The sequence below is a fragment of the Prionailurus viverrinus genome, chromosome B3, assembly GCF_022837055.1.
Source record: "Prionailurus viverrinus isolate Anna chromosome B3, UM_Priviv_1.0, whole genome shotgun sequence".
Taxonomy (NCBI): domain Eukaryota; kingdom Metazoa; phylum Chordata; class Mammalia; order Carnivora; family Felidae; genus Prionailurus; species Prionailurus viverrinus.
In genome coordinates this window covers 61,196,986-61,220,326 of record NC_062566.1, presented here as the reverse complement: position 1 = coordinate 61,220,326, position 23,341 = coordinate 61,196,986, and the positions used below count along the sequence as shown (strand labels likewise).

General features: G+C 46.0%; 1 protein-coding gene and 1 long non-coding RNA gene across 13 annotated transcripts in view; one reads left to right on the top strand and one right to left on the bottom strand.

Annotated features, from left to right (window-relative positions):
* Positions 1–12,297, bottom strand: part of MEIS2 (Meis homeobox 2) — a 209,411-nt gene extending 197,114 nt beyond the window's left edge. For 2 of the 9 annotated variants that reach the window (XM_047861653.1, XM_047861655.1), the window contains exons 1-6: positions 12,081–12,295; positions 10,636–10,868; positions 8,933–9,074; positions 8,172–8,222; positions 7,148–7,198; positions 6,176–6,325 (exon numbers count right to left, since the gene is read on the bottom strand). In XM_047861653.1, coding sequence (XP_047717609.1) covers positions 6,176–6,325; positions 7,148–7,198; positions 8,172–8,222; positions 8,933–9,074; positions 10,636–10,868; positions 12,081–12,092 — 639 coding nt within the window. In that variant the 5' untranslated portion in view covers positions 12,093–12,295. Of the gene's footprint in view, positions 1–6,175; positions 6,326–7,147; positions 7,199–8,171; positions 8,223–8,932; positions 9,075–10,635; positions 10,869–11,517; positions 11,569–11,818; positions 11,879–12,080 lie in introns of those variants that run through there. The other 7 variants (XM_047861657.1, XM_047861659.1, XM_047861656.1 and 4 more) reach the window with 7 other exon arrangements.
* On the top strand, positions 11,962–22,239 carry LOC125167495 (uncharacterized). 4 transcript variants are annotated; one of them, XR_007152800.1, is made up of 3 exons: positions 11,962–12,055; positions 15,377–15,440; positions 21,409–22,239. It is a non-coding gene; the product is annotated as an uncharacterized LOC125167495 (long non-coding RNA). The 4 variants fall into 4 exon arrangements; XR_007152798.1 differs by having other exon boundaries at positions 11,978–12,055; positions 15,374–15,440; XR_007152799.1 differs by lacking the exon at positions 11,962–12,055 and adding an exon at positions 12,415–12,610 and having other exon boundaries at positions 15,374–15,440.
* The last annotated feature ends 1,102 nt before the right edge of the window (positions 22,240–23,341 follow it).

Genomic DNA, 23,341 nt, shown 5'->3' with positions numbered 1-23,341 from the left:
GAATTCTGCTAAATCTGGGAAAGAGCACAGAGAGGACAGGAGTCTCCGGGCATAGGAAGCAAAACATATGTACGCCTTTTTTGTTGAAGTTGCAGATATGGTGGAAATTGTAACATTTTACACCATTATGGCATTTCTGTGGGGACCTGCCCATAGGAAAATACTTAATCAGTCCTGGTGAATTGGTAGGATTGCCCCGTTTAAATGATTCCACAAAGCTCATGATTCTCACATTGCAAAAAGAATGGAACAAAATGTATGAGCGTTTCTAAATAAATACAAAACTGAATGAGGAAGTAAAATGTATTAGGATTCGGGGGCGGGGGGGAAGCCATACTACACACACATTCTTTCTAAAATAATCTGGAACTCATCTTAGACCGCAAACGAGAAGATGAATCAATGGATGTGGTATAGGGGAGAAAGCATTAGATTCGAATTAAGTCACTAGGGTGCCACCTCTAACTGATCATGTGGCCTTAAGCAAGTGATGCACTTCATTTCCCTGGGACTTGTTTCCTTTATCTCTTTAAAATTAAGAAGTTAGGCAAGATAATCCCTAAGGTCACTCCTACTTCTTATTTCTATTATTAAAAAATACTTACAATAAGCTTTTGATTTTCTAGAACCTATATAACTAAAACACGATCTATAACACCAAGCCGAAAATTATACGTGAACTTGGACAATACGGTAAAGTAATTCAGAATATGCGCTTGAAGGTGGAAAGCAAGAGCAAACATATATAAAGACATTTTAGCCAGCAAACGAAGCATGCAAAACTAATTTGGCTCAATATGCTTAAACAACAAAGGCAAGATATGCTTGCATCGGTATACACAATTAATATGTTACATATTTCCTATGACTTTATGATATTATAGCTCCTAATTAACATTATGCAAAAATTACTATTTTTTAAAATCAGATGAAGACTCCTGTCATCAGGTATGCAAGCCTACAGAAGTTAAAATGTTAATTGTATGGTTTGAAAAAATGTTGGAATTTCAACTTCATTATTCTAAAGTTGACACAAGAACTCAGGAGAAGCACGCATGCTTTCAGAACATGGACTCACTCTTTAAAAATGTAAATAGAGCTGGGGTCTTTCCCTCAGCTCCTTGCTTCCACCCTCCACTGAGCTTTGGGAATTAATAGGTGAGTAACTCTCAAAGTAGTAGCAAGTGCTCTTTGCAAATTCCAAAAACAAATTCCAAAAATTAAAAAAAAAAAATGGATTCCTCCATCAAATGGATCAACTTTTAGAAAAGAGAGAAATTTCTTATTTTGTTGATATGCCATCATATTATAACATGTCTCCTATAATTTTGAATTGCGTTGGAATATTCCATAAAGCATTCAGTCTGAAAAAAATACAAAATCAATTTTTAAAATATCCAAATTTTAATCTGATCGTGAATGTCAGTGGTTGTCAAGGGCACCTTTGTTTGATTTCATCTCATCACAGTTACACTGAAAACATACTTCAGCTGCTCAACCAAAGGGATTTAAATAACATAATTATTTTTGATGGAAATTGACATAGGAACTATCAACCTTCAGAAGCTATACAACAATAACAACAGAAAACCCATGACCCCAGCCATGGTGAGTTGGTGGACAGAACTTGGAGGGAGAACTTTTCCAGAATGGGTCCCTAGAGGCCTCGGGTAACACACAGGAAGGTCTAATCCTATACTAGAACTTAAGAAACTATCTGACAAAATAAATCATTTGTATTATTAATATTATTATCAAATCCCATTATTTCCCCTTTGATATCCTATAGGCCAATCACTTAAACCTATCCCTTTCCTCACCGCCTAATCCCTGCTAGATTTCCAGGTACTAATAGCATTTACGTCTGGACACTTGCCCGCATTCTGTCAGGGACAAGGTTCTGGGGAGACTCCCCTCTAACTTAGCCCATTTAAAAGAACTGTATACACAGAAAAAAATAACTTGACAGATTCAGAGATGCAAAAGAAAAAAAAAACAGCATATCTTCAGTTAAGTTACAGCTTTCAACATAGAAATTAAAATGTTTTTCTTTTATGTATCATATTATCAGAGCCAGTCAATTTTAAGGCACCTGTCACTAATTGTTAACAGCTACAGTTGTATTTTCTTCCCTATACTTAATTCACCTAAACAAATAATAATAAATAAGTAAAATGTAGTTCCTCATGAACATTAATTAGGAATAATAATATGCACTTCAGGCAAATGGACCTTGGCCCAGAGAATGTATTTCAAACAGACATGTTTCATTTATCTAATGCTGATCTGAAGATATGTAATATCTTTCAATGTAAACTTAAAGAAAGAAAGATTTTATTAGCCTGCACTGGATGTAAAGACTTGATCTAAAATTATGTAAAGTAGAAAATGTGGAGATCACCTATTATTTAGAAACACTACAGACCAGGAAAAGCATGAATTTTCCATAACAGCTTTCAAGTTGAAAGTTTTGTCTTTTTTTAAAAGAATTGGTTTCTTGATATGTTTATTTTAAACATAATAAATTTGGATGCCTGGGAAACTTAACATGAATTGCAGCTGAAATATAGAGTTCCATTTCCTTTCACTATCTTATTTCCTTCTTCCCATTATTCCAAAGAATACTGTAACAGTTGTTCCCTACCTATAATAATTACTCTTACGTTTAATAAGAAAATAAGATAAACTATACTAGAATATAAAAACGCAAGCATTCATTACAAATTTATTAAAAACAACAAAACAGGAGCCAATGTTGCAAATTTTATCTTCTGTTTAATTCCAAATTTCCTTTTATCATTATGCCCATCATGTACGCCTCGATAATAAATGAACGAATTCAGTATCTTTAACGGATGTAATGTACAAAAGGTTAAGACATTATGCTTGTCTTTTTATCAACGTTACATCAGATTATTCACATAAAATTACAGAATGTGAGATCAGCATGACAACAGCCTGATACACTGTGGAATCGTATATAAAACCCATTCCTAAAAGTCTGCCAAAAATACTTGCTTTCAAGGTATTTGTAGCAAGTACTTTCATTCAGTTTTATTTTCAAATTTTTTAATAAGAAAATAGAAGTCTAGGTTGGCACCTAATATTTTGTTCCTGACGCTTGTCCCTCTGCTTTCTACTACACAGAATTACACACTTATTCTTTCTTTTCTCTCTTTCACTCTCTCTCTCCTTGCCCGATCCTTCCTTAAAACACACACACACACACACACACACACACACACACAATGCAGCTTGATACCGCTTAATAAGTATAGAGGTGTATGTGTTTTGGGGTGTCAAACAGCTGTCACAAACTGTCACCTCCACAAGAGAAACCTTGGCACACAACAAATTAAACTACACTTCTTTTTTAGCTGTCATTATTCATAGCCAATAAGTTGAAATGCTCTCGGCATTTCATGTGCAAATAAAACCATGAGGAAGCTCAGTAGATCAGAATAGTGGGCCAACAGATAAAACAGAGAAAACAACACACTGTCTCAGTCCTTCTGAAGTGGCTCATCATCACCCCTGCACCAGCATGCACCAAATGAGATCCAGCCTGGGGCAATGTATTAAATATGCATATCAAAGCAAATGAAAAAATAAACCTGGAGATTCAAATTGGACACATTTACATGCTGAAAATGTTCCCCTCATACCACTTTTCAGGTAGTAGTTCTACGGTATTTTCCCTTTTCTTGCTGGTGGGGGGTTAAGGGAGAGCGCGCTGGCAGGAGAGGCAGAAACTAAGAGAATTCACTTTGTAGGCGGATGCCTGCTAATGAATACAATCAATATACCTATGGCACAAAAATATCAAAAAAATGGTGAAAACTCTCCAAGGTTTTCTCTCACCTCCCGCATAAAATTCCAGTCGGTAGCAAACCTCGCCATTTCCCACTCGGTGTGCTGGTGGAACAAATTATTGCTTCCTTTCAAAACAAATAGCAGGGGGCTAAAGTAAAAATGTTATAGTTCAGATCTCTAGGAAATAGAAGGCTTTAAATTATGATGCCCAATGAGGTGGCAAGCCCTCGTGGGTTCAAAATAAATCAGTTGTCATCTTTATTTGATTGGGGGCCTGAAAGAGGAGCAACAAATGTTACAGTTGACTCTTTTATCCAAAGATGATGATTGTTAAATTATTAAAGCCCTATCCTCTTAGGTACCACCGACTACTTGAGTGTAATTTAAATATTACAATAGTTTCATAAACTGGCACTGTCGATCAGCCAATCCTCTAAACAGCCTAGTTTATCTTATCTCTTCTGTGTAAACATCAGCATGTTCTAGTTCCATACATCGAAAACAGTTGCCAAGAAGCTATTCTAGAGAATCAAGTAGTCGAGACCCCCAGAAATGTCACGAGAGAAACGTTTTGGGCTGCAGATAACTGTGAACCTCTCATTCTACAAATCAGGTAACTACATACTTCTCATTCCCCCAATACTGCAGAATGCATATGAATTGAGAAAGAGGAAGCTATGAAAATAAACAAATGACGACAACAACAAATATTTCTAAGGTGGTGTCTCGCCTTATAGACAACAGCCACACGTCATAATGCCACATATCAGCAAGTAAACTTTCCGTAGCTGCTTGCTGCACCCTTTTGATTTTCGTTAATATACTCAAATACAAAAGAGCCCCCCAAAGTTCCCCCATTGTGATGGGAAAAGCCAAGAGTAAAGACAGGCACAGGAACTTTCAATGCCATAGCATTTATTCTGTCTCAGAACTAGACAACCAGGACTGAGGTTTTCTTTTTCTTTCTTCTTTCTTTCTTTCTTTCTTTCTTTCTTTCTTTCTTTCTTTCTTTCTTAACTTTTGTTCTTAGGCTAGATTTCCATACAGTACAAAGGCTAATAATTAAAATGTATGCCTGTATATTTTCAAAACTTTTTGGGGGGAGGTAGGGGAAAGGTAAAGAATCTCACAGAAGGTTTATTCTCCAGGCCTCTCAACCCATTCCTCTTAATAACCAAGAATGGGGTGGGGGTAGGGGGGGTGGACAGTTGTGGTAATGGTACAAACTGCCTTCAAGCCTCAAAGCTGTTTAACTCCACAACATGCTAAATTAGTATTTCAGCCAGCCAGTTATTAGACTATAGCCTATATCACTTAGGTTGTAAGCTCAATTGAATATAATCTATAGACACCCTGTCCCCCACCCCAGGCTTGAGTTCCTATAAATAAACTGCTGTTCACACCCACTCTTTAACCTCGCCACTCTTGCCTTTCCTACCAGCTGCAATCTTTCTTCTCTTTGCTTCTTTTTCAAATTTTCAGTCTCACTACATATGCTTTTTTTTTCCTTTTTTTTTTTTAAAGCATCAGGCTCCCTAGATTGGTTCCAAAATAGGATTAAAAACAGAGAATAGAAAGAAATCTCCCCTCCTAGACTGACATACAGTCACTCCTTACTATACTCTGTCTTCATTCACCAACTGTTTAAGTGTTAAAATTCAACCACTAACCTATGGTTACTCAATCGCAATTCCCTTCAGCTTTCTGTAATACATTGTTAATAACTGTTTCATCAAAGTTACTGTCTTTTACTATAAAGATGCTTCAGGCACTTGGCAATAAGTCCATATACTGACAATAAGTTTCTACAGAGCAAAAGCTCAGAGAATTGTAATGTGTTCACTCCTTCTTTCCTTTCTAATGCAATGCAAGATTGTCAATAATTCTCAGGATTGTCATCTCTGTGAGGGACTGGGAAGTTGGCCCTCCCTCCCCAATTGTCTCTTGTCCTTCAGTGCTCTCTCCCCCCACCCTGTCCATCTAGCTGACTTGCCTCTGGGTCCCTGCCGCACTGATTACACAGAGTTGGGAAGCAGAAAAGGCAGCAGTCACCATATCAAACAGACAATTTGCTAACACTCAAGTCACCAAATCCAGGAAACTTTACACATTAAGAGCACAAATCACTCTATCAACTCCCTGGTTTCTTTGGTTCTCCACATAAATAAGGAAGGGGGGCAGCAAAGGGCAAAGGAAGATGAAAGGTGTGGCAGAGGTGGTGAGAAAGGGAGAAAAGACCCCCAAAGAGACCCAATCCCTTAACAAGAAAACCAAGTTTGAGCTTAGCTAAATGTTACAACAACTTTTTTAAAATGCTATACCCAGTAGTCTCAAAAGAATGCCAAAGGGCTCTCAGACTTACATGGTCAGCGAGATTTGTAGAGGAGCCTGAAAGTTCTTCGTGATCTGACTTGGAGCTGCCGTCCCTTTCATCAATGACAAGGTCGATGGGCATTTTCCCCTTCAAACAGCTAATGTACCGATGGCAGAAGTTATCACACAGTTCGTGGACCTAAAGGGAGGGTCATGGTGGAAGGTTCAGCTCATGTTGTTGTTGTTATTGTTTTGTTTCATTTTTAAAGGGAAAAAAATCAGGATGCAGGGTTACATTTGGAAAGAGCAACAGTGCAAGCTCTTCCAAACTAACTCTAATTAATGGGTGTAATACTTGAAGGCGAGGAAACAATAGAGCAATTGTTGCAACAGATATTATTCTCCGGAGACTTCCCTGAGCAACAAGTTACAATAAAGGGAGTAGAAACAAGACTGGAAATAACTGGGTTCAGACTGGGAGGCCGGAGGTGGGGTTGGGGGGTGGGGGGATCCAATCTGATGATAACATCAAAATGTCAGAACGCTGGAACTGGGAACAGCATTGGCATTTGCGATTCAACAAGCTAAGAGTTTCATATGTTTCCAGGGGAAAGTGACTGAGCTGGAGAGCAATGTGAAGACAGCCCAGCGAGGATGATTTCCCCCTGCGTGTACCTAATGCGCGCTCTGGTCTGAGGGTGAGCTAAGCTAATAGAGACGCAAGCAGGCTGAATGTCCAGTAACACAAATGGTTTGCTGCATTTCAAAATAATCCTGAATGCCTAGGGAAAAAGACAGGGCGGGGAGGGGGGAGGTGAGTGGTGCACAGCAGAGCTGTCCTAATTCACCCATCCTCTGAGCCCTTGGGTTGAGGAGCAGTTTGAAGGAAGGACATAGTAACAAGTTGCTCAAAACCTCCAGGTGCTCAGTGCCTCAGCCTGGAGATTGGCAGAAGACATCCCGACTCAACCGAGAGAGGGAAGTGGCTAAATCAAAGTAGGGAGTGTCATTCCCTGCTTACCTTTTCTAACTCCAAGAGATGAAACCTTAGTACTTGTATTGCTTGGATCATCTGAAAGAAAAGTTTGGAGTGTGGAGTTAGGGCTCTGTGACTCAAAGCCCTGAGTGGGGGGTGGTAGGGGAATTGAGCTGGGCAGAAGAAACAGGCAAGTGGCCAGGCAAAACCCACACATCAAGAAATCATCAGAAAAACCAAGTGATTACTGATCATCTCTGCCTCATTGGCCACGGGGTAGGAATCTGACTCAACCTGAGCCGAGGCGTCTAATATCTTTGCCCCCTGTGTTCACTGAGCTATTTGGAAGGACTGCTTTCCTAGGGCCAGGCCTTCCTTCTCCGCCTGAGTCTTTAACCGTCCCCTCTTTCGACCTCAGGCCAAATTAAAAAAAAAAAAAAAAGCTTCGGAGAGAGAAAGCTTTTTACAGCACACCCAGCAAAACCCGTCCTTACTAAAGAAGGAAATACTCAAGATGAATGGTGAGGCAGAGCCTTTGAAAGCGGATTTAAGTACTTTTAATATTGAAATTGTGCAAATTAGCAAAAGAATCGCACCTAAAAGTGGCCTGCGCGGGCCTGCCCCAGGACCCCCCCCCCCCCCCCCCCCAACACACACACCTCCCAACTCCCCGCCCGCCCTCCGCTGGGCCAGCGGTTACTTCCTTCGGGTTAGCTGCTGGGGGCTCGGCTGCCTACCCCGGCAAAGAGAGGAAATAACTCACTTCTCGAAGCCTCACTCCCGGGCCGAGACCCGGGACTCATCCACTGCTCACACTCGGGGCGCTGTGTCCCCGCCTGCTGCTCGCTGGCCTCTGCTCTCCCCTACAACCACCCCTCACCCCTTACCTCCCCGCTTCCTTTCAGGGGCTCAAAACTGTTCCCTTCCCCCCCCCCCCCCCCACCCCCGTCGCTTTGGAGCCTCAAAACACGGTTCTGCTCCAACTCCCCGGAGCTCCAGGGGAAAGTGGGTGCTTCCAGGCAAGGAAAGGGGCCCAGGCTGGGGAAAGGGAAGAAACAGTGAGCCTTACCAAATTGTCCAGCTCTGGGTTTGAGGAAAAAAGTGGCTTTTCCGCACGAACCTGGAAGAAGCAGGGAAAGTCAACATGAATTACCAGCCCAACTTGAAAGAAGGAAATCCCTGTCACGGACTAAATTGCATGAGTGGGGAAGGTGGAGAGTCAGCGGCCGCGAAGAGGAGAGAGGCTTTGGTAAAACACAGGACACAAACTAGTGCCTTAAAATAGTGCGGTTGCTTGAAAAAGTACTGGGCCTCCTGCTCCTAGCCCCATTAAGGGGTACCCGGAAATGCTGAGCTGCAGCTGGAAATTCAGGGCCCTGCTCCAGGCCCGAGTACCCTCTTATTCAGCCCTCTAAGGGACAGTGGCTCTCAGCCTTCCTCACCTTACTGCCCGCGCTGACCGCCCCACCAGGCGCCCGGCTTCCTCCCCTCCCAGGCACTCTCGGGTTCCTCACCACCCCTATCCCCAATTCTTGTTCTAGTAGCTGCAGGCGGGGAAAAGGCCAAGCCCCAGATTAGGAGCAGGTCAACTTTAATTCGAGGGTCGAGCCCCTGTATTCCTGGCTGGGGGGAAAAACAAACACCCATATTTATCTCCGCTTCCAGTTCGCCTCCAGGCTCAGGGATGGGGAGGAGGCGTAGCGCTCGGACTGGGCCAGAGGAACAGATCGGGTGTCCCTGCCTTTTCCTCCTCTTTCATGTAAAGCTCTGAGGAAAGGGGAGGGGGTGGTGAGGGTCTGCAGGAGGGTGAGTGGGTCAAGAAGGCTGGACCTGCTTGGCGAAGACCGCGATGTCCTCGTTGAAGGAGTCGGAGGAGCAGACGTCTCCGCCGGCCACTCCGGGTTCCCGGGGAGTGCAGGTCGCCAGCTCGCACTTCTCAAAGACCAGAGCTAACAGAGGAAACAACGGGTGCCTAACGGGCAGCGCCACGCAGAGACACACACACGGAGACGGGGTGCAGAGGGGAAGGAGCGAGAACTGTAATCAACAAGTTTGGAGGGTTCGGATTCCTTCTTTCATAAAACAAGCACGCATCACACTTTACAAGCCTTCCTCAGTCAGCCGAGCCTGGGCCAGAAACAGAAAGGAAAAACGGCCTGGCCCTTTCCCTCAGCTCAGGAGTCCCTCAGGTCTGGTGGGAGAAGCCCCTGGCCACTGCAGCCCGCCGAGTAAGAAGAGCCTCAGTGGGAAATAATGAAACATCCGAGCAGCTCAGGCAGTCTGGAGCCCGGAGCTGATCCAGACCCAATCCCCATACTACAGAGGCCGCAGAACCAACCCCCTACCCAGCCCTGACCTCTCAAGAATGGAACACTACGGGGTTTTTTTTTTTTTTTTAATTGCTTTAGCCCTGCACATTAATGGTCATTTCGAAGGAGGCCGAAGGCTTCACCCACATAGACGCCCGAAGTGGCATTTCCTAAATCTAAATCGGAGAGGGTCCTCTTCTAACCTCTCTACCCCCTTGCCTTATAAACTTGTTTGCTCTACTTCTAGTAAAGCCCGGGCGTGGGGGCCAAAATAATAGGAATGTTAAACGCCGAGGAGCTTCCTTCCAAAGACCACATTTCTCCAGCAGGCAAAAACAAATAAATCGAGTGTTAAAACTTGGAAGTGTGCGTGCGCGTCTGCCCTTTGTGTTCCTCCGGGCGGTTTAGCTCCACTTCGGGATGCTTGCGGCCTCTGGCTTCAGGCTCCGTGGCCGTTGACCAGCCGTCCCCTCCCCTCGGCAAACCGCCGCCTTCCCCACCTACTCTCAACTGGGAGAGCCCGAGCGGTACACTTTTGGACCGGGCACCGCCATCCCTGTCCGAATTCTCTCAGGATATAAAACGCGGAATTTCCAGCCATCTCCCTCACTCCTCCTAAGAGCAGCTCTGTGCAAGCAGCAGTCCCTTCCACCCCGCTGCACTTCAAGGTCTACCCCCTTTATTTACAGAGAATTAAGAAGTGGGTGATTAGGACTTCCTGGCCGACAGAAGCAGCCCTGATCCCAGCTCAAGCTGCATTTAGTGACTCCCAGACTCTCGGTAGGAAACAGAAGAGGGGGGAAAAAAACAACAAAGTTGCTCCTCATCGGCAGGAAACTTTCTCCTTCGTCAAGGCCTCTGTTAGGGGGCCTGGAAGGACCAGCTCTGCGTCCTTTGGCCAGGAATCCCGTCCTTGGGGAGAAGGCCCTGGCAAGATTCTCAGGACTCAGTCACTCTGGGTTGTGGGGTCCGGAGTGACTGGGCTATGGGGGTGGAAGAGGCTTTATCTTTCGGGGATTTACACTTCAGGCGAAGAAGAGCAGGCCCCCTTCTCTGTCCTTTCTGAAGGCAAGCGGTTCCCCCCCCCGCCCCCACAGCCCCCCCCCCCCCCGCAGAAACAACTCCCCACTTAGCCGACCATCCCCTCAACCCCCACAGAGACGAACACACACTCGCACTCACAAACAGTATGCTGGGTCGGGAGGGGGGGGGCGGTTGGTTTACCCATAGATCGCGTCCTTGTCCCGCTTCAAGGCGTCGTTGACAGCGGATCCCATGCTGGCCGGCATGACATTGGGGTGCGGGGCGTGCGCGCCGTAGTGCTGCGTGGCGTGGAGCGGCGGCCCGTGGTTCAGGTGGTGAACCGGAGGGATCGGCCGCGGCGCGTGAGGGTCTCCGTACATGGAAGCAGGCACCCCTACTCCGTCCATCCCGCCGTAATGGGGCAGCTCATCGTACTGTCGGAACCCGGCAAAGGGGAGGGGGGCGCAGGAGGTGAGGGAGAGCCAAGGGGGAATAGAAAAAGAAGATGGGAGAAGAGAGCCGGGAGAGGAGTGGGGAAGGAATAGAGGAAGGGTGGAGGGAGAAAGGCGAAGGGCAGCGGGGGCAGGCAGGAGAGAAAGAAAGAGAGAGAGAGAGAAATAAAAACAAAGTCAGAAAGGAGAAAAGTACCGAGCACGAGTTGAACACACAGAAACCAAACCAGCCGAAACAACGAGTTGAAAGTTGCGGGGGGAAATGTTTTTAAATTTTAAAATGAAAAAGTATGAACCAAGAGCAGCGTTTAGAGCAGGGAGAGGGGGCAGTGAGGCCAGGGACCGAGGGGGCGCCGGGAGGTCCCGCTCGGGCCAGAGGCAGCAGAACCATAGCGAGCCAACCGAGGGAGAAGTGGAGTTAGTGTGAGAAGGAAGCCCCGGATCCCACCCCTAACCCCCCTTCGCCTCCTCCCGAGGATCCAATAAATCAAAAGGCGAAATGAAACAAAATAAAGAGAAGAAAAACGCTAATAATCAGGAGGAGAACGCCGAGGACGAGGGAAGACTGGGGCCAGTGCCTCCCCGGGGGCAGGGAGCGGAGGGGAGGGGGGGGGAATAACGTGAAAGTTACCAGAAACATTATTTAGCAGCGGATTCCCTGCGTCCTTGTCAATTTCAGAGACAAAACAAGCAGCCCAGGCTAGTCTAGGCGGCGGCGCAGCGGCTGCGGCAGCGCGGCCCCAGCGGCGGCCCCGGCGGCGGCGGCGGCTCCTACGCAGCCCGTGCCCGCCCCGAGCCGCGGGAGCAGCGGCGGCAGCGGCGCAGCAGCGGCAGCGGCGGCAGCAGGAGAACCGGGGGAATCGCGCTGCTGGGGTAAAAGCTGGAGCGAGGCGAAAGCGTGTAACAATTGCACACGCACACACACCACTCACACGCACTCGCCGCCCGCCCGCTCGCACAGCGCTGGAACACGCGCGCCCAGACACGCACACACGCACGCACACACACTCGCACACACGCAGAGGCACGGGGGGGAAAAGCCGATGAATAATTTTGCTGCTATTTTTTTAAATACTGGCCGCCATCATCAAGCAGCGAGCAGCAGCAGCAGCGTTGAAGGGAGAGGAGGCATCGGGACAGGCCCCTCTTAAGAGAGGATTTATATCTAGGTAAGTGTTGGAGATTTAAACCTACCCTTTGCGCCATCAGTCTGCGCTCCAATAAACTCCTGGATGTGTCGTATATTTAATATCCCAGTCCGGATAAGAAAGTGATCTAGGCTGAAGATTCCTTTTTTTTTTTTTTTCCAAACCAAAAAGACTTCTCCCAATTCTCCAATATGTTATTTTTAGGGGGGGGGGGGAAAGCCCAGGCAAGACAACGAAGAGTTTTTTTTTTTCTGTGATATTTCTTCTTTTTCTCTTTTTTCCTCTTCTTCCTCCTCCTCCTGATCTTCCTCCTCCTCCTCCTCCACCTCCTCCTCCTCCCCCCTCCCCTCCTCCTCCTCTTCGGTCCTCCTTTCCCCCTCTTTCTCTTCTCTTCCCCTCAGTTGAAAAAAAAAAAAAAAAGAAAGAAAAGAAAAAGAAGAAAAAGAAGAAAAAAAAATTGTCAAGCCCCCGAACTGAAGGTTACGAGCGGCCCGTCAGCAGCCCACATGTAACCGAACTGTCGTGTTTCATGGCTTTTTGCCACTCCAGCTGTCAATCAAAGCCCGGAATGTCAAGGTAGTGAATGAATGATGGTTGATGATGATGAAGAGGAGGAATCTTTCAGACCCGTTTTTTTTCTTCCAGTAAAACTCCGCGAGGGGTTTCTGCTTCTTGAATTTTTTCCTCCCCCCTCCCCCCCTCTTTTAGCTTGGCCCCCGCGGTATCTATGATATGATCCTCTCTCTTTAAAGTATCGTTCAAAGAAAGCAGAGGGGAAAAATCAAGAAAAAAATTGAATAGTTTGCAAAAATTGGACTTCCTCCCCCCCTTTCCTGGTAGGTATTTTGTCTCTCCCTCTCTCTCTTTCTCGCTCGCTCGCTCTCACTCGCGCTCGCTCTCTCGCGCTCGCTCTCTCGCGCTCTCTTTCTCTCTCTGGGAGATGAGTGAGTGTCAGTAGGTGTTGGCAGGTTGGCTGCTGCCTGGCTTATAGAAGAGCCTCAGTTTGGCGGCGCGGGTCGGCGGCGGGAGAACGAAATGACGGAACCCGGAAGTCGTGGTGGCCATAGCCCGTCGTACGGCGGAGACACATCCCGGGAGTGGGGAGCGGGAGCGAGGAGGAGCGCGCCGCGCCGAGCCTCTGATATGCAGCGAGTGCGATCGGACGGCCCCGGCTGGGGGGGCGGGGGAGGCGGGGGGTGGGGGGGAGGGGAGGCAGGAGCCTCGCGGACCCGAGCAAATCAGCGAGCCTGGTTCTCCGCGGGGACGGCCGGGAGGGGGGGCGGGGGGGGCGAGCCGGAGGAAGAGGACTGTGTGTGCGTGTGTGTGTGTGTGTGTGTGTGTGCGTGCGAGAGAGAGAGAGAGAGAGAGAGAGAGAGAGAGAGAGGGCGCGCGCATGCGGGCGGGCGCGCGCGAGCGAGGAAAGAGGGAGAGAATGAAGAGGACAGGGAGAGCGCAGAGAGGAAAACTGCAGAAAACCACAGGGAAAGTACGGTACAGCCTCAGATCTTCTAAAAAAATTTTTTTTTTCCAAACTTACTTCTAGTTCATTTTCCCATCACACCAGGCTCAAGCCTAACGGGGTCGTGTTGGGGACGATTGGAATGGCGATCTTGCTTTTGTTCCTTTTAATTCCGCGGGCCCCTATGCCTCTGCCAGCCGATTACTGCGCCCCTGAGGGCTTTCTGCTAACATCCAGGGGCAGCTGGCTGTGCAAATCGTACCACTGCCGGCCTAGAGGTTTTTTTGTTTGTTTTCGTTTTTGTAATTTTTAAGTGGTACTTTCTTCCCTGTGCACATCCAGCGCCCTTGTCAACATTTATTTTTTTCAGGACAAGAAGAGATCAGCTTAACTCCGCACTGTCTCCAAGCGGTGCGGACAAGGGCCACCCTGGAGAGTCTCTGGGGGCCGCGATGGAATTGGGAGGGAGGAAGTGGGGAGGAGTCGTTTGGGTGTTTGATGTTGTCTGATGTCGCCAGGAGGGAGTGTTTGTGTGTGTGTGTGTGTGTGTGTGTGCGCGCGCGCGCCACTAGTGTGCGCTTCCGAAGTGGATCTCACTTAGAGCTGGGAAGCACCGGATAGAGAGGGAGGGAGAAAGATGCCATGCAAGGAGAATTGGCCGGTACTCCCTCCCAGCTTTGTTGTGGTCGCCCAGGGCGCAGAGGCCGGAGAGCGGTATCGCCAGCTAAAGGTTGTGTTAATTATACCGTACAATTTCGCGGGATCGGGAAGACCGGCCGACTACGAGCGAACTTTTCCAAAAAGGAAAAGGACGAGAGTTGGGGGCAGGGGGAGGAAGGTAACTATCCTACACTGTTTTGTGTAAAAAGTTAGTTCTGGCGGGTGTCTCACCCAATCCCCGGCAGGAGCTGCACCCAGCCTCACCTCGACGCCGCCGGTTTCACGGTGGCGGTGCGTCAATCACTCCGAGCCTCGAGCTGGGGGCGGAGTTATGGTCACCCTGCGCGCTCTGCGCAGCTGCCCCCTCCGCCCCCCCTGCTCCCGCCAGCCGTGCAGTCCTGCCCTGGTTGCTCCGAGCGCACCCTCTACCCAGCAACTCGCTCTTGTCCGGTTCATGGTCCCTGGCTCAGGGAATCGAAAACAGACTGTTCCTCAACAGCCGACTCCCTCTCCAACTTTGAATTCATTCTGGATAGTAGAAAGTAGCATATTTTCCGCGCGCAATTTTGACCCGACTTCCCGGGGGATGGGAAGCACAGAGAAAAATAAAGCAGTGTGTGTGTGTGTGTGTGTGTGTGTGTGTGTGAGAGAGAGAGAGAGAGAGAGAGAGAGAGGCGCGCGGATGGGGGGGGGGGCTTTACATCTTCTCTGCTTCACTGTAAGCTTTCAGGCAACACTCAACTGAGCTTAGATCGCAGCCTGCAGAGACTCCAAGCTAAGTCGGAGAAATTTGGCCCCGTTTTAATAGGGCTGGGGAATGAGCTCCGGAGGTCAATAAAGCCCTCCAAAAATGATGAATGATTGAGCACCTGTGATGATGATAGTGATTACCAGAGCAATTAAACAGTTTGATTAAATGAGCCATCATAACAATGATGTCTGCGGGAAATCGGCCCTCACATATAAAAATAGTGCGGTGGGGCTGTCAGAGGCGAGGGTAGCGCGACGCCAGGGAGCGGGGCTGTGGACCTCGGCTTATTTGCCGGGGTGACCACAGCAGGGGCCGGCCCGGCGCTCGGAGCTTCGGAGAAGAGAGTCTAGACCAGATTTTCAGCCACTTTTACGCCGGGCTTCAAGCCTGTATGATCCAACGGGTATGAAATCTGCAGGTTGTGGGGAGGGTCCGTCCCCCTCCACCTTTTCATTTTTTTTTTCCCTAGAAGAACTCCAAGATTAAAAGCATCCTCCTTATTTGTTGCTGAGTTGCTCGTCGACATGTAAGAAAAGGTGAGTAGAAAAGGAAAGAAGACAAAAAGAAAAAAAAAAGTTGTCTTGCAGAATTTTGTTTCAAGCGGCAGTTATGAGAATTCAGTTTAGCCGGGGCGGGAAGGCTGAGAGAAAAATAACAATCTCGTCTCCGCCTGCGGAGGGTTTTCTACTAGAGATCTTGAAATTGCTGTTTCCGAGTTCCCCGTGCAGCGCCGCTGAGAAGTTCATAGTGATTTTTAGTTATTCTTCCAGTTGTTCGTATTTTCAATATTGTGTACGTATTGTCGCCAATAGGGTTATTGTTGTTTTAAACAGCCTGTGTAGTAAGCGTCACTTCTCTTTTTAAAAAGAAACTCAATTGCCTTGATAAACGCTCCTTTTATAAAGATCAACTTGGAAACAAATCTCTACATTGCCGAGTTTAAACACTGAAGGTTTCTACCTTATGCTGCCTTTACCACCACTTTTTTTTTCATAATGATACTGTGAAGTGAGTTAGCATCCCCCACAGCCTTTATTTTGAAAAACTTCACGAGTATTAAGAAATATATAAATTTCATACTTGGCAATGCATTCGGGTAAAAAACAATTCAGAGCGATTGATGATTTCTGTATTTTCAAACAGTTGGTAGGCTAATAATGGGTTGATTATTCCGTGATAATCTTGGGTTTTACAAAAGAAAGAAGGCTGAAACTCGATTTTTCTTGTGTTTTAATCCTTTGGGCAAGGCAGAAGTCATTTTAACCCGAACTCCTTTCTTCCTTACTTTCTAATATTCTGTAACTTCTTTTGCATTGTATTTCATACATTAAAGCAAACTACAGGGATAATCTGGTTGATGTAGGAGGGAGATAGAAATAGGACATTTTAAGATAGAGTCAGAGGGAAGAAACAAAAACAAAAAACCACAATCATCTTTAACTCCGAAGACTTCAGTTTAGAAGTGCGAGTGTTAAAAATGAAGCCCGAATGGAGGAAAGTCTGCATGATTTTAAAATTCACTGATTGCCTAAGGAGAGAATCCCGAATTTCATGCGACTAAAGAGATTTCACTTACCTAGTTGCATTCATTTATGAAACTGTACGTGTAAAATAGCATCGCAGGGCAATAGATTACACACAAGATCAAGTTGGAGGTGATTCAGGGTGTCCGTTCTTGGTCATTCTGATGAATTCAGACTATTACTTTTAATCACCAACTTGCAGATGTTTTATTAACAGAGCTAAAAAGCATTTAAGAACTTCCTGATATCCCCCTACCTCCTTCAGTGTTGCCGGTCCGATAGAAGCGATTCCAAAGCAGTGGGGTACACACACTTTCTGATTTCTAGCCTGATAATTATGCTGCTGATGCTCCAGTCTCACTCAGCCTCTGCACCCCCACCCAGGCGGAGAGGCTCATCTGTTCTTCCACATTTGGGGTGAAGGAAAAGTAGGTGGGGCAGGCCCTGGAGACAGGCGCGAGATGGGGGTCGCAGGAGGCGGCGCACACCTCCGTCAACAGTCAGCTCCCTTTGCCCAGGCTGGAAATGGTTTTAACAGGCGGTAAAATTTCATCTTGCGGTGTCAAATTGGGGTCATTTTGGGGTTAGAGTTCTCAGTGTCCGAGAGGAGCTGTCCAGCTGCGTGGGGACTCATTAACTGCAAAAGATCTGTTTCAGTAAAAACAATTCAAAGACAATCAGAAGGCTAAAGACCCTCTACAAATCGCATTTTACAAGTGCCCCAGAACAAATATGGATGCTGAAACCTATTTCTTCAGAATCCCAAATCTGCTACTTAGCTCTGGAGTGGGGGTGGGGCACTGCATAAAAAAGAGGTGAAAGGGAGGGGACCTGATCTGGTGGGGGGGGGTGAATGGGAGGGGGGATGGGCCTCTCAAATTTAAGAGTCTAGTCTGTTTTTAATCACTTCTTTCTTATTGAAGCATCCCTAAGACTTCTGAGAACTCCTTCTTTTCTATTTTTCCTCTTCTTTTTTGACTCAACATGGAATGCTATTATAGGTAACATTTAAGATTTTAAAAGAATATTTGAATCCCAATACAGTTACTCAATTTAAAGGGCACTAGCTTTATGGAGAGTACTTAATTTGAAATGAGCATTTATGAACCTAGACTCTATTTTAGGTGAATTGGCCCACCTTCCTTAAGAAGTCTGTGCTCCTGTTTGATCTTTTTTTTTTTTCCTTCCAGAAAGTTATAGGTCCTCAGCACAGATAACTTCAAATTCCTCAGAACTGTGAGGTCCGAAGTGTTAATCTGTGTATTAAAATCACTGGGTTTAAATCCTTTTTGTCTTCCTACAATAGTTAGAATAATTGACGGCTTGCTAGAGGAGCAAATAAATCCAACCTTAATCTTATTTGTAACTTCAGTTAATGTTTTGAATTGGGAGTATTTTGGGTTAAGCAGGTGTGTGTGTGTGTGTGTGTGTGTGTGTGTGTGTGTGTGTGTGTGTAGGTTCTGTTTTTCTGTTTGCTGGTATGGAAAAAAGATATCATTCCTTTGATTTTAAAAATGTTTCTAGAAGGAAAGTGCAATTTTAAAGGAGAAGCTAGATGTGTGTGATGCTAGAGTTTTTAGAATAAAACAAAATCGATACTTTGAAGTATTATTTGAAACAAGTTTTCTTTCCTTCATTACTGACCTGAGCAAGTAAAGAGGATCATAGTATTTCATTCTTTGTCACTCTCTCTTTGGACTTCACCTCTGTCACTAGGTCTTCTCTCTCCATCTGTTTCACTGTTCTTTGAGGTCTGAACGCGACAGTGAATTTTTGTAGTCTAATTCTTTCTCCAAGCTTACCAAAGTCTTTATAAATTGTTATTCAGGATGTTTGATTGCAGCCCTGCAGAGGCAGCCTTGAGCCCAGCATCACTGGGACAAAGGCAGAGGGACTCTCTTCTGCTCCAGACCTGCTGGCTGACAGTTGGAATTTTTGATATATATTTTATTTGGCGGTTCCAATAATGTGTTTGCTTCTCCCTCCCCCATTCCCTTGCAGCCATCTATTACGTTAAAAATATCTCTTCTCTATAAACCTCAGCTCATCCTTGTGAACTGTTCTTGACCTTCCCAGCCATGTGCCAGCATCTCTGGAAGTTGGACTAGGAAGAATTACACTTCCTTCCTTACCTGTTAACTTTGCTCACTCTCTTCCTAGTTGGGATCAAGAGATAGAAGGGGACCTTTTTTGTTTGTTTTTTGGTCTTTTCCTCACTTCGGCTTTCTACCATGTATTCCCCCACCCCCATTAATAACAAGAAAGTACTCCGTAATTTATTGTCTTAACTAAGATATGGTAGAATCATTGTGCTTTCTTTCCTTTTACTTTATCTTATGTCTTATTTCTCCCAATTTTAGCTGCTTCACCATCTCGCAGAAGTAAAGTATTTCAATAAATAGCCCTCTAGCGCTATCTGGCGGGGCTCCAAACACGACGTGCGTTCGCTCGCTCTCGCAGTCTCTGGCTCCTTCCCGCGCTCTCTTCCTTCCTCCCTTCTTCTTTCTCTTTCTCTAGTTTCTTTGGCTTACTATCTTGATCCTTTTCCTCTTCTTTCCTCCTGCTGCCCTTCTTCTAGCTCCAACCCCTACTCCCAGCGCAGATGGCTTGGAAAGATCCGGTCAGAGGCTGATACCCTCAGAACCAGGTGATGCTCCGGCAAAGGAGCTCTTACAGGGCTCCCACCTTCACCCAGTGTGGGTCACCCGCCACCTTTGTCTTTGATTAGCATGCGGGTGTTGCTGAAAATGTTGCTTGTGTCCCAGCGTCTCAGCTGGTAGTGGTTTGGAGGGGATTAAAACTGCATTTGTGAAGTTTGGAGGAAAGAAATCAGACACTGGAATCCTGACTAGTGGAGACCAGCTAAGTTTTAGGTCGGGAGGCCTAGGCTCAGTGTGAGTTTAAAGAAAGGGTCCCAGAACTTCTCAGGGAAGGGGTTGGGGAGCAAGCAGCAGCTCTCGCCTGGACTTCGGAAGAACACTGGGCACTCATTCTTCACCCCCATCCCCAACACTTTCTCCTGCCTTCGGGATGCCTATATCATATAATGCGCTGCTCAAGTTTGTATCCTGGGCCTGTCCAAGATTTCTTTTTCAAAATGAGCTAGCTTTTTCAGCCCCCACCCCATGACCACACCAAATTTAAAGAGCAGTGGGAAAGAAAAGTGGGATGGAGAGAGAGCTCACTGGCGAGCCCACCGGGCAGAGAAGAGAAAGCCAACACAGAAACTGCAGGAACTCACGCTTGAGGATGCAGTACTCACCAACGTCCTCCCGCCTTTCTCGAAGAGATTTGTCTTATTTCTTATTGTGGTTTTTGTTATTTTTTTTTTTTAAACAGTAGCCTATAAACCCTCAGCGGGGTGTGGAAAGCAATCAGAGGGGATAGGGGAGAAAGGAGAGATCCAACTTCAGCTGGATGCTTTAGATACTCTCTTTAAAATTCTTATTCTCCATCCCCCCACCCCCAGACACACACCACATTCTAAGCCTTAGAAAAATCTTCAGTTCTCCCTTTGAGCAAATCTCCCATGAAACTGAGGAAAGGATATCGGGCCTGGGGAAGATTTAGACTCACTCAACTTTCTTGCATTTTCTGAAATTTAGTTTTGACCTTGCAGAGTAAAAGTGAAAACCATATTCCACCCAGCGGCTACTTGAAATGAGGGGACCTCAGCCTGCAGTGTATGTGATCACCAAACACCCCTTCCTAATTCTGAAATTCTGCCCCCTCCCCATAATCTCAAAAAATGGAATAGAAAGTAGGGTGTGTGTGTGACACAATCGTAGGTTTTGTTTCTCAAGATTTGCCTCCCCTCCAAGCCCCCCAACACCACAGGAAGAATCTGGTGTAATTAATTGAGGACTGTTATGAGGTCATCATTAGCTAAGGTGCAAATAATTGCAGCCCATTTTTACTTAAAATTGACCAGCCCCAGAGTGATAGATCGATTTGGAGTATAAAAATGATGTATCAAAACATCAATGTCGATTATTTGAAATATTGTAGTCGAATTTTTGTATTGCTTCATCGGTTAAGTGTCTGAAAGTGCAGTGTTCAAACATATATTTATGTTGTCAATACTGTCAGAACTGTCACTTTCACTATCCTGGATTTGTACTACATTTCGAATTTACTCATTTACATAAAATGCCCACCCTAGGATTCTCCCACCCCCATTCCATCTTTCTCTTTCCTCCCATCTCTGGAAAATCCGTGTCAGTTTCTTCAAAGGACTCAGTAATCTTTGCCTAAGCTAAAGTGTGCACTGCCTCTTTTACTCAATTTTCCACATCGGATTACATGTCTTTTTCACCATTTCTAACTTTCAAAGGGAGCCTTCCTCTTTCTTCCCAATTCTGCCTACTCCAGCCTTTTCTCCGAAATAGTATGTAGCATTTGGAAAGCTTCTGGTTTAAATATCCACATCTCAGCTCCAAATAAACCAGTTAGGTAGAAAAATGGAAAAACCGGACTTCAATGTACCTCCACAGCGCACTCGTGTAAACCGGGCTGTTGCCGGGCACACGTCCTCCCACGTGTCAGAGTCCATCATCAAATTACCTGGAAGACTGAAACCTTCCAGGGAGAATGAATTTGAAAACATAAATACGTTTTCTTTTACTTAGAAGCTGTGATAGGAGAAAAAGAAATAATACATATAAATGATCGGCACGCTTTACCTTTAAAAGCTTTTGAACTCAGTCAAAAGACACAAGTTGGAAGCAGAATTGACAGTTTTAATTCTACCCATTTTCACCTGGCACGTCAGATCAGAGGCAATCATTTATTTTGGGGGGGGGCGGGTGTATGGGAAAGCCTGATGGAAAGCTCGAATCCACTGAAGTCTCTATCCTAAAAATCACAGAGAAATTAAGACACTTACTGAAACGCAAACATTCCATTGCTCCACACTTAGTCTAAACTAATTGAAATTTATAAATTCACATTCTGCCTAATTTTATGCTTTTTTATTTTCTAGGATTCCCTCCAAGTCCGATAGGAAAGACAGGGCCACTTCCGGATGAGCTGTAAGGATGCGTTTTCATTTCCACAACATTGAAGCACTTTTTATAAACCTTGTATTGTACTTAAATAAATCTATCTGGACATTAAGAGAAGTGACTCATACAACGATAGCTTGGCTTTGTGCTGTCAATCCTAGCATTAAAAAAAAAAAAATCCAGAATCCTTCTGAGAAGCTTTTCCATATCCACTCATTTCTCAAAACAAACAAACAAACAAACAACTAAAAACAAGAAAAACTAGAAAAGCAAAAGAAAGTTGACTGTATGCATCTGGGTGTCTTCTCGCGCATTTATAAATGTCTCCCAGCCCCGCTTGCTGTGTTGCCTCCCTCCTGCCACACACTCTAAGGCAGAGGCATCGAGGGATCGCCCCCAGAGAGTTGTGTTTACTTAGGTTTTTTTAATCTCTCCACCATGTATGACAAGTGTTACTTCAAGAAATTCATCAGCCTTCTACAGATACTTCCAGGTTTTGCTGTAATGATCTGCAGAAGAGAACTGCCATCACTTTCTCACATCCCAAGGTGTTGCAGGAACTCAGAGAAAGGGGAGAGTGGCTGAAACGCTTAATTACAGTGGGGGAGGGAGGAGCGCAAGGCGGGGACGGAGGGAGGAGGGAAAGGAGGAAGATCCTTTACCTAGCCTGTACCTGGAGAGAGCTCTGAATCCTCTCAGTGGAAATTTGGGAAAGGTATTGTTGCCTTTTTTTTTTTTTAATGCCTTTGGGGAGAAGTGATACCCTTGTGTAACAATTAGCTCAGACAATAAAAATAATTGGAAAATCAGTTGGAATTTCTGAGTTTTTAATTACGTTTAATTTTGTGCTAAGCCGTAAAATTACGAATGCCCCTCAATTAAACACTCTCCTCTTGTAAAGCGTTTAACAACAATTATTCCTTAATCAGTCTGAATGTGAGTCACAAATGATGCTTTTCCACATCAAAGGGACGTCCTTCGACGTTACCTTTTAGTCATAAGTAAGAGGATTAATTCCTATAATTAGAGGGATAAATATGTGCATAAATACATCTCTCACTCTCCTTAAACACACACACACACACACACACACACACACACACACACTTTCACTCTGTGTGAGACGTGGCCGGCTCTGGTAGGGTAAGGGTTTTTAATTGTCCTTCTTTGCCTGACATCCCTTTGCTGGCCGGCGAAAGCAACCAAGGAGACCTGGGAGCGAAGGACAGACCTCCACAGAGGTACGCATACACAGGTCAGGCAGGAGGTGCAAAGCGAGGGGGTCCCAAGGCCCCTACCAATTCCAACATGACCCTCCCAAGACAATAATCCACTCCGCACCCGTGCCCCTGCCCAACGCGGCAAGAGTTCTCTTCCTGTCGGTCCACTCGCCCAGAAGACCGGGGTCCCTGCCCTAAGCCGCACACCAGGTTGATTCTTCAGGCTACAAATAAAAATTGAGCATGACCTTTTAAAACTCCTGTGTGAATATCTCATTTACCTAATGACTTTATGTCACCTAGGAAGAAGGTCAATTTCCTCTTAACCTTTCCCCTGCTGCTGCAGTAAGCATTCTTCCCTAATCAATGGTGGCTGGAATAATCAATTCCCATTTTATGATCGCTGACAAACTCAATCTCTGGGCAGGGTGTGAGCACTGGGGCCGGGACAGAGGTCTCTCTGGGTACGCCCAGCTCCGCCCGGCGCCAAGGGAAGCCACTCTCTCTTCCGTGGAGTTCAGAGACCTTGGCAAACCTCCCTCCCCCAACCGCCTTCGTGACTTCTGAGTTGTCACTAATCCGAACCTGATATTCACCAGAGCTCCTTCGGTCACCGACAACGCTCCCCGCTGCTGCTGGGCCTCCCACCTACCCCTCCTCAGCGTGTTTTCATTTCAAAGTCCGCTGGCTG